General features: G+C 43.7%; 1 protein-coding gene across 2 annotated transcripts; it reads right to left on the reverse strand.

The window, feature by feature from the left end:
* Positions 1-4,086: 4,086 nt before the first annotated feature.
* Positions 4,087-9,824, reverse strand: klhl38a (kelch-like family member 38a). Of its 2 annotated transcripts, none has more exons than XM_035428694.1 (4): positions 9,488-9,824; positions 6,806-8,086; positions 6,621-6,726; positions 4,087-5,826 (listed from the first exon to the last, which is right to left on the reverse strand). In XM_035428694.1, exons 2-4 carry the CDS (start codon positions 7,970-7,972, stop codon positions 5,537-5,539), a joined length of 1,563 nt encoding a protein of 520 aa, XP_035284585.1. In that variant the 5' UTR covers positions 7,973-8,086; positions 9,488-9,824; the 3' UTR covers positions 4,087-5,536. The 2 variants fall into 2 exon arrangements, with proteins under 2 accessions (XP_035284585.1, XP_035284584.1); XM_035428693.1 differs by having other exon boundaries at positions 6,806-8,156.
* Positions 9,825-10,538: the final 714 nt, after the last annotated feature.

The raw sequence follows: 10,538 nt of genomic DNA on the forward strand, positions 1-10,538 counted from the left end.
GTAGTTGCATAACAACAGATTACTAATTATGTCTGAGATTTTGAAATTGCTCCCTGTAATAGCAACACCGAAATTACGGTACGCTCTTTGTTCCAAGGGCTAAATGAATTCTGAGTAGTGAGAGTAATAGAGGCTATTTTGTTCTGTGCAGCAAGGCACATCACTTACTCCCAGCTACGTCTTTAAATGTACATTGCCAACCATGTCTGCTAACAGTGTTCTCACGACATTTAAGCTGCAGTAGTTCCATAATGTTATGTATACACATTCTGTGGTCATCATACTTACGCATCTAATGTACTTTGACATATATGGGCACACAAAGTGATATTTCTCGGCCTTGTCAAAGGGTTCTGGGTGCAGGGAAAGGCAGTACCGCGTTTGCCCGCTGTCTGCCTCCTGTCCCATAGGCTGTGTGACACTTTGCTGAGAGGCCCGTAGCGTGACTGTGCTCAACGAGCCTGCCGTGCCGTTCTGTCACATTGTGCTCTTCCCAAAACGCAGAGTAACCAGAGCCCTGCGTGTGCCCCTCCCTGGCTCACCGCCCCCCACTAAGATTACCCTGTGGTACTAAAAGGTCAAAGGGCATGCTCATCAGCGCACTGTCTAAAGGAGAGAGAAGACCATTTGACACCCTAGCACTCCAAAAATATTTGCATGGCAAGACTGTAATTGAAAAATGTGTATTTTTTTTTCATGATTAGCTAATGTGATTTATTTAAATCTGTTCCGTGCATAACAAGCCTCTTAGGGTCGGTTCTGGAAACCATTTATCTGATCCTGCATACAACACAACACAGTTTAATGTTTCCACTTAGTACCAGACAGGCGCATGTTTATTATGTTGATGTTGGCATTCCTTTGGCCAGCTGTGTCAACCCCACTTGGTCGCCTCTTGTTTCTCATAGTCACTTTGGAATTCAAATGCAGCAAGACAAATTCCATGTTCTTAATGATATTAAATGACTCTTATGGTTTGAACAAATATAAATGGCCCAGGATCTAGGCTGTGTTCCATGCCCCCCCCCCCCCCCCCCATTTCCCATTGGTGCACACGACTCCTCAGAATAAAAGGCTAGATGCCATGGTTGCTCTAAACCTTAGGACTGGGTTAGGAAACTATTTTGTTAAAAACTATTTTGTCAAAAATTATCACTCATCAGAATGTTTCTATAGAATTTAAGCATTAATGCTTAGAATTGAACAAAGTCTTCATATATTCGTATAGCTACACCTACAGTATACCCCTGGATTTTGAGATGTATTGCTGGTTATGGTATTTTTATGACCTGAATAGTGATTACATATACTTTACTGCAATACATTTACTGCCTTTATTTATACTGCCTTAACCTAGATATTAGGCTTTTAGATTTCATATTTATACTTGCTTTATGAATTCTTCCCCAGCATTATCAACACATACCTGCATTCATTCTGGCTAATACCTGCAAGTGCTGTAATTGTATATAATTAAAGGGTTGGATTGGAAAAAAATACAGAAGCATCCCCAGCTCTTCAAGACTATGGCTACCCACCCATGACTTAGGAAATTGGGGTAAGAGCGTTAGCTTGCCATTGCACCACTTGCAGAGTGTTCCCTTAATGGAGGATGGAGGTTCACAGCTTTCACAACAGAATTCTTAACATTCAAACAAAAGCAAGTGGCACAGTGCTTTTCACACTAGATTTGAATAATATGAGTGAGAACTTTAAGCATTTTAATTTTAATCTTGATTTTTAAAAACAGCCTTACATTTATTTATTTGTTTATTTGTTTGTTGATTGATTTTTACCAACACTGAAAATAATTGCCCCAATGTGTTGCTCACCATGTTTTTTTTCAAGATCCAATGAGAAAGTTCATAAAATTTTGCAAATACATCACGTCTCTGTCACAGATTGACTTGAGGTCTGGGCACTGTACATAAAATGGAGGTGGCATTTCTGGCACCAAAGTCAGTGGCTTATCATGGCAACAGGGTGTTCATTCTCTAAAGGGAGGGAGGGGGTGGTTTCAGATGCAGCCCTGGTTCCCATAGATTTTTAAACACTATTTCCCCTCGAGAAGATGTCAAAAAAGGTTATTGTATTAAGTCTCACTGAATGATTTGTGGATACGTAGGAACTTGCCAGGATATGCAGCAAACATGTCGAAGTGGCTGAATTTCAGTCACAATCATGTCACAGTCTATTTGTCAAAACTAGCATAACTACAAATGATGAATGAATATGTTATAGTTTGAAGATTTAACTCTTGTTTGTGGTGTGTCTGTTTGTTCCAGTATGTGGTCTGAGCAAAACTTTTTATTGCCCATACAGTAATCGGCAGATTAATTCATGTCTCCATCATAAAACTGTACATTGGCCTCATTTGAATAGCATGTGATGTTTGTCCAGCCGCTCCCAAAATATCTTTTCCCAAACTATGCTTGGAGTTTGGCACAGAACATGGTCCGCCTCAATGTCATTTGGCGGGGGAAGGGATTCCTGGACATGCAATATCCATGATATGAAATGTGTGAAACAGACAAAACACAAGAGAAAGAATGAATATTTTTTGAACATGTGGGAAGATTTGAAAAAAGGTTTGTTCTTTTCTCTTCAATATTTCCTTCAGACAGATAAACTCTCAGAAAAATGTATAAATACTCACATAAAAGCTTTCTTTGGTAATGAGCTACATTTTTTATCAGAAAATATTCTAAAATGGATCTTTTTCTAGACAAAAACCTCATTTCTTTTAACCTCATTCACATAAGGAAGTGATGGATTTGATATTCCAAGGATATTTCGTAACGTTTGCTGTGTCCAAGCAAACAGTTTCCGTGGGTTTTATTCAGTAAAGATCTCTGGAGGCCCTTTAAAAATTGACCAGTTCCAGGATAATGTAGGCTACACGCTGTTAGATATACAAGGTCTATCACAAGGACCACATCGATCAAAACGAAACCCTTATTATTTGGTGTCCATGATCTGCAACACCCTTTTGACCATGACATTATAATCCAGAATTCCACTCTGTCGTACTTGTATAGCATCTGATGTCATTTGAGTTATTTTAGAAATGCAGTGCAGTCTATCCACATGTAAGAAAAAGTATTCAGCTCAGCTTAACTTCACTGGAAGTTTCCTTTTAAAAGAACGCTAAGTTAATGGATTCGCCCATCAGCAACTTGTTTCTTCTTAATGCATTTAATTCATGATTAAATCAATGTCTTTATGCACATAACATTGAATGCATTTTTATTATACGGTAACAAAGAGATTAGAGGTAGCTTTTTATTAAATAAACATCTAGCGAAATTGATTCAATGTTAAGTGTGCCATAAAAGTTGCAAGCAACTAGAATGGAATCCAGTGTTGCTTCGATTGGCATACTTGTTATTCTAAACAATGAAAAGAACAGAATCTGATAACTGTAAAAAAAAAAGTTTCACTGCTGCAGTATAATAAAATACAAGTCATTCACCACTCACCATTATGTTTTTTGCTTCTACAAGTTTATTTTTTATGTATAAATAAAATCTTTTCCCAAATATTTATAAAACTCAAAAAAGGAATTCAATAAAAACAAATAAATAAGAGTACAAATGAGAGGAAAATACATATCATTTCATTTCTGAACAGTTTGGCAGTATTTTTAATTCTGAAGAAGTGTTTTGGGGGGTGGGGGGGGGGGGGGGGGCAGGAGCCACTGTGCACAGAACCATGTACAAATATAATTTACATTATCTGTATATATACACTACATGACCAAAAGTATCTGAACACCCCTTGGCCTGGGGCTGTTTTTCATGATTTGGGCTTGGCCCCCTAGTTCCTGTGAAGGCAAAACTTAATGCATTGACATTCTAGACGATTTTGTGCTTCCAACTTTGAGGCAACAGTTTGGGGACAGCCCTTTCCTGTTTCAGCATGACAATGTCCCCGCACACACAACAAGGTCCATAGAGAAATGGTTTTGTTGAGATAGGTGTGGAAGAAATTGACTGGCCTGCACATAGCCTTGACCTCAACCTAATCCAACACCTTTGGGATCAGTTTGGAAGCCAACTGTGAGCCAGGTCTAAACACACAATCAGTGCCTGGCCTCACTAATGCTCTTCTGGCTGAATGGAAGCAAATCCCTGTTGCAATGCTCCAACATCTATTATAAAGCCTTCCAAGAAGAGTGCAGGTTGTTATTGCAGCAAAGGGTGGACCGACTCCATATTAATGCCCATAATTTTGGACGAGATGGTGGATGTCAGGTGTCCACATACTTTTGCATATATATATTTTAGTATGTTCCAGTAAGCCTGTATTATGTGTTAGGCTGTTTGCTACTGTAGTAACATGCAGTAAACCACAGGATGAACTAATGTGGTGACAGGTCTAATAAGAGACAAACCAATATTGGTTTACTTAGAACAACCAGAATAATTTTAGATGGTCTCCTTTACAACAGAAAATCATAGGTAGTTGATATGAATCCATGCACCTCCCATTAGTATAAATTTTTTTTTTTTAAAAGGCCACTGACACTGAAAGCACAAGGAACAAGAGGAACTAAATGGTTCTGAATTTTCTCACGACATTCCAAGGCAGGTTAAAGTTATGCATTCTGTACAGGTGATACCAAGATGTCATTTCCTGTAGACAGAATGCACAGTATGATCTGTGAGAGACCTTGTTTTTTTGACAGGGCAGGTTGAATGCTGTCCTGTTGATTTTCATTTGAATGCATTGTTTGATATTTCACCATTTGCATGACAGAGTAGATCCGCTGAAATAAAATGGACAAATAATATCCTAAAAAGGTAAACTCTTGGGCTATTCCATATCTTAAAAACAGCCTCTACCAGACAGGATTTGGCTCATTGAATATATCTTCAAAAACAGATAAACAAACGTGGAAAAATTGTAATCATTTTGTTGCGCAAGGTGATAGGTCAGAGGCTAAAAAATTCAGGCCGCTGGTTAAAAGACACTTAGCAAGTGTACCATTTCAAGAATGTCAGCTTGCGGGGAATGCATTTCAGCAGAGCGTTCCATGTCAGAATATCATAGATGAATGCCCTTACCACACTGTCAGAATGTTCCATATTTAACAGTGCACACACGTCTGAAGGACAAGATAAAATAATATTTCTACATTCATTTTGACATGGTATGTGGGTTTAAAGTATATCGTCACTAATGATAATATCATCCATACCTCAGGGGTGACTAAGTGCCTCTTTTTTTGGGGAAGGGGGTAGAGATCTGTCAGTAAAGTGTTTGGATCAGACTTATGGCAGAACAGCTGTACACCAGTCTGTATTTACTGTACTGTCGGTCTTCAGCACACTCCTGTGGCCGGTACTCTACCTCAGCTCGCTAGCTGAAATCTCTCTTTCGATTTAAGACTCCTGGTGCTACCATACAGCCAAACACGTTCCTTTATGCACCGCCTAAAGGAGGCTTCCGATGTCAGCCGTGCACCTCGCGGTGGTGTAACTGCGTAGCACAGGCACGAGCGAACGTGCCGACGTGCTGAGAGCGGGGAGGCGGCTCAGGGAGGGTTTGGCTTGTTCGAGACGCAGATCAGAGGGAGGGAGCCGTGGTCGAACAGCTTGTACGGCAGCGTCCCCTTGGAGGTCCACACGTCCGTCTTCGGGTCGTAGCACTCGAAGCAGTCCGAGTCCTCTATGATGTCATGGCCGTTTAGGTAGCGGCCCCCGGTGACATAGAGCTTGTTGTCTATCACGGTGGCGGAGTGATGCATTCTCCTCTCCCTCATGTTTTCACATTTCACAAATTTGTTGGCTTTGGTGTCGTAGGCGATCATTCTTCGTGTATACCCTTTTGAAAAAAATGTTGTCGATTAATTCATAAGGTCCTATAGGAAAATGTTACTGTGGTGTGGGGATGGCTGGTTTAAGCAGCCACACCTGCCCTGGGTCAAGCTAGTCTCTGTGCTGGAGGGCCCCTTGGAAAGCCACTGTGGCAAACACGCCTGCCACAGGCCACCAAAGTGGCTTTCCAAGGGGCTCTCCAGCACAGAGACACAGGGAGATGATGTTCAAATGGTCCACATTTATTGACGAGGGTTTGGCAAGATGTTACAGCCAAGTGAGCAGATCTTAAACACTGTCATGACAGAGAAGCTCCCCTGTGTGGGTGGGGATGGCAGATTTAACCTGTGCGCAGTGATTACCTCACTACGCACAGGTGCAGCCACTCCTGTTCCTGGGTCCAATTAGCCTGGCCAATTATCTAATTCTTAACCAATTATCCAATTGGCCAGGTCTAATTAGCTTGACCCAGGGCAGGTGTGGCTGCTTAAACCAGCCATCCCCACACCACAGTTACCATAAGCACAAACTAGAGTATTAAAAATGTATGTTTCACAGCAGTTCTTGCCTTCAATTAATTTTGCTTCAAGCATTGTGACTGTGAGTTTAGTGGACGGTGTTTGTGGATTAGTGAGTGGGGGTTCTGCAGCCATATAGAACTTACACTAACCTAATAATCACCTATTCATTGAAATCACATTTTCCATAGAAATCTGTTACAGCCTGAACACAACATCAGCCTTTGTGCTATTGCCATCTCACAGATAACTATGCTCAGTAGTTGAAACATGTGTGGCTCACCTCCAATGATGTAGATCTTGTCTTCGATGACGGCAGCAGGTGCGCATACATTCTTCACGGTCCTGGTCTCCAGTCTGGACCACAGATTCCGTGAGATGTGGTACACCTGTGGAGGACCAGAAGAGACCGTGTCCAACACTGACCGGATGCTATTACCCAGACCCCTCACTCTCTCAGAGTTATACCTGTATCATCCTGACGGGGTTCTGCATAACGTCCTCCCCGCCGAACACATAGATCCTTTGGTCGTTTGCGGCCACGGCTGGGTGCAGGACGGCCGTGGGCATAGGGGCCATGGGCTCCCACATGTTAAACATGCTGTTGTACCTCTCCACAGAGCTGGAAATCTGTTTGTCAGACCCGATACCGCCCAGGGCGAAGATAAAGTGCAAATAGGAGACGCACTGGTGCGCGTAGCGCGGCTCCTGCATGGGTTCGGCAGTCCTCCACTGATTGGTCTTGAGGGACAGCGTGTAGACGGTGGCGCTGACCACGTTGTCCCCCGAGCTCATGGTGAGCCCCCCCACCACGTAAAGGATGCTGTGGATGCAGACGTACGAGGCCTTGTAGAGCCGGAGGGGCAGCTTGGCCAGCCACTGCCAGCGCTGCGTCCGCTCGTCGTACAGCAGCGCCTCGCGCGACGTCTGCTCGTTGTTCTTGCGCCCGCCCACCACCACCAGGGTCTCGTGGCAGGTGTAGCGGCGCGGCGTCACCCACAGCGGCTTCAGCTCCTGGGTGCACTTGGCGCTGACCGAGAACATGAGGCGGCGGACCGACTCGATGATCTCCGTGCAGAGGGTGGAGGACTGGATGAGCGGGTCGTTGGCGATGAACTGGAAAAGGTAGGTGGGGTGGATGTAGCGCAGCCGCACCTTCTTGAAGAGGTCGTGGATGGCGCCGCGGCGGGAGAAGGGGTCGTGGTGGATCCAGGCCAGGAGCGTCTCGAAGACCTGCTCCTCCTCGGCGCACAGGCGGTCGTCCTCCAGGTAGCACATGAGCTCGGGCAGGGAGAGCTCGCAGAAGTCCTCGGAGGCGGCCACGTCCGAGAAGGAGCGCACGGCCATCTCCCGGGCCTTCTCCCGGAGGCTCCCGCAGTGGAGGATCTCCGACAGCCGGATCATGCTCAGGCAGTTGTCCGGGTTGAGCTGCTCCTGCAGGTAGGTGGAGCAGGCCTCGAAGAGCCGGGGGTACTGCAGCATGGAGGCGGCCTGCATCAGGGGCAGGACCATCTCCATGGTGATGGTGATGGTGCCCGTGTACACGTAGTTGACGATGCCGCTGAGGATGCTGGAGGTGATGCCCTTCAGGTCGATCCTCGCCTGGCTGCTCTCCTTGAAGCTGCTGCAGAACATGGCCCTGAAGTAGGGGCTGCTGGACACCAGGACATTTCTGTGGCAGGGGATCTCCTGGTCGTCCGAGCACAGGAGCACATCTGTGAAGATTCTGTCCTGCCTCAAGAAGTTGAGCTGTGTGAGGAGGTGGGATGAGAGCTCTTCATCTTTGAAATGATAGACCTCAACAGATGCACTGGCCATTCTGGACAGAAGAAAGAAAAATAAAAACTAAGTTTGGTTTGAAACTTTGCTCCTACATTTCTAATGACTGTAGCTGAAAACAAAGCTACGGTTTGTTTTGGGATCTGTGTATTTGCATTTTTCATTTTTTGTCTTTTGTTTTTCTTTTTTTCTGGGGGGTGGGGGGGGGGATATTACAGTTAAACCCTCAGACAACCTTTCCCCTAAATTGGCTTGGTTCCATGAGTTTGTAAGGTTGCCCTTGATGTAGGACCACTGACACAGTGCTGTCTACCATGTCACTCTTAAATCATGTTAATGCACTTGTACAGCGTTTGACTTTGTCTCCTCATCAAAGCTAAGTTTATCAGGCCAGTTATATCATATCCCAGCTGTTACTCTCTCCTCTATGGGTTTGTCCTTGACAGTACCAGTGTTTAAAAATGGACATTTCACAGGGCTATTATCGACACTAAGCTGGCTCTGTCTAATCACCCCAGAGACAGCTACCGATTTAATTTCTGAGTGGATAACAACAAAGCTATCTTTGCTATTATTATGTAACCAAGTGATAACTGTTGATAACAATTATAACTATATTGCAGCATTTTTATTATGATATATTCCATACTTTGAAGATTGTTTCTACATATTGCCCTGTAAAACAGGAAAACAGATAAACAACTTTTTGTCTAAAAACTTATTGTGTCAATTACCTCGTAGACTATTTGACTTTTTTTTACAGAATATTCATTTTAAATTGTATTTCCTAAATAAAGTTTTTTTTATTTTTTTATTTTATTTAAGTCCTTTCCAAGAAGAGGAACACTTAGGGACAAAATAAGAACTTAATGGAGAAAAAAAGACATTCATTGCATAGATTTAGCCATTGCACAAAAGGAGGGTTTTATAATATTCTATGAATAAAGAGATGAAATTAATATATTTATGACAATCAAGATTTAGAATGTATTCCTTAAATAACACCACCGCAGATAAATTTATCGGAATATCATAAGATTGAAAATTAGGCATTTACAGGCAGAGGATTTAATTCCCTATCAATCCGGCTTCATTGATCTAAGGAATACATAAAAAGCTTTAACTATAATCTGTTCTGTGACCCTCCCAGTGCGAGGACTTTGATTAGGTTGAATAAACTCATATGAACCAATATGTCACACGAGTCGGTAATTAATTTTTCATATATATCAACAACACAGTATGAGTTCACCGGCAAAGCAATAAAACAGAACAGATCGCTGCGTGATGTATTTATTTATACACCTCCACCCTATCACATTCAGCCTCAGAGACACGGATCAGTAACCACCTTTTGGAGTGTCTCCTTACCTTGTCTGAGTCCGTTGCATCCAAGGGCGCCAGATGGACAGCTTTCAATCAGGAGAGGTTTTGCCAAAACTTTAGCATTTTCCCCCCCTCTCCGAACTGTGCTACAGGTGAGAGGAAAGGGGTGTGCTTACGAAGAGTGACACGGCGACGTTTGTTGTGAGGGTCTCCGATCTTGCCATGAGGCCCACTGTGTACAGTCCAGCTCTAATAATAGCCCTCCCGTCCACCCCCTGCAGTGCTGCAGGATCCCGCGTGACTCTGCCTCTGACTCCGCCACGGGAGCGGGGGCCTATCTCGTTGCGCGGGGCGGCGGCGTTGTTCTGTCTCCCTCTCCTGTGTTTACTGTGGCGGAGACGGACAGCCCGGCCGAACGCGGCAGTTATTTCGAAGGGGGTTGCACGGCGCTCGGAAACCGCGCCCAGTACTTCTGCTGGCTTCTGTAACCTAGGAAGCTGGTAAATATAGCACACTTCTGATGGCTGGGATGACTGGATGGAACAGCTGGGCCCACAGGCTGGGTTACCTTGGGTTGCCTCGGGGAGGTGTGCAGAGAGGTGCATTGTGGGCCATTGTGGGCAGCCATCCACCTGCTGTAAATAAGCATGTTGCTTAGGCGTCGACCAGGGGTCATTGACTCATCACCAAATGTCACACTTAACCACCCCCCCCCCCACTCCCACCCATTAAATTATATAATTGTTTTCATCATATGAAGTGGGCCAACAGTATGTATCCGTTTTGTCTGCTAGAGGTCGCGATAGCCACTTCTCAAAGGATTAGCCCATTTGCACCACTTCGGTAATCTAAGTTGATAAAGCAATTGCCACTAATTAAGCACAGACGATTGACAGCGATGTTTTCAAGCGACACTCCTGTGTTAAATTAAGTTCAGTTACTTAAAGTACTACCATGGACATGCTACAGTATTTTTAAATGTCATACAGGTACTTGTTATGTTTTATTAGAAGCAGAGGTAAATACCTAAATTAAAAATGCGAGTGGTTATATTACATTTAACTTGCACGAAAAGTTCAATAAAAAAATAATAATT

This window comes from Anguilla anguilla, chromosome 8, assembly GCF_013347855.1.
Source record: "Anguilla anguilla isolate fAngAng1 chromosome 8, fAngAng1.pri, whole genome shotgun sequence".
Taxonomy (NCBI): domain Eukaryota; kingdom Metazoa; phylum Chordata; class Actinopteri; order Anguilliformes; family Anguillidae; genus Anguilla; species Anguilla anguilla.

Excerpts from the sequence above, each read along its gene's own strand:
- klhl38a (XM_035428693.1), bottom strand. The coding sequence starts at position 9,507 with ATGCAACGGACTCAGACAAG. Across the intron at positions 6,727-6,805 it reads ACCCCGTCAGGATGATACAG|GTGTACCACATCTCACGGAA; the intron begins GTATAACTCTGA and ends GGTCCTCCACAG. Across the intron at positions 5,827-6,620 it reads CAAGATCTACATCATTGGAG|GGTATACACGAAGAATGATC; the intron begins GTGAGCCACACA and ends TTTTTTCAAAAG.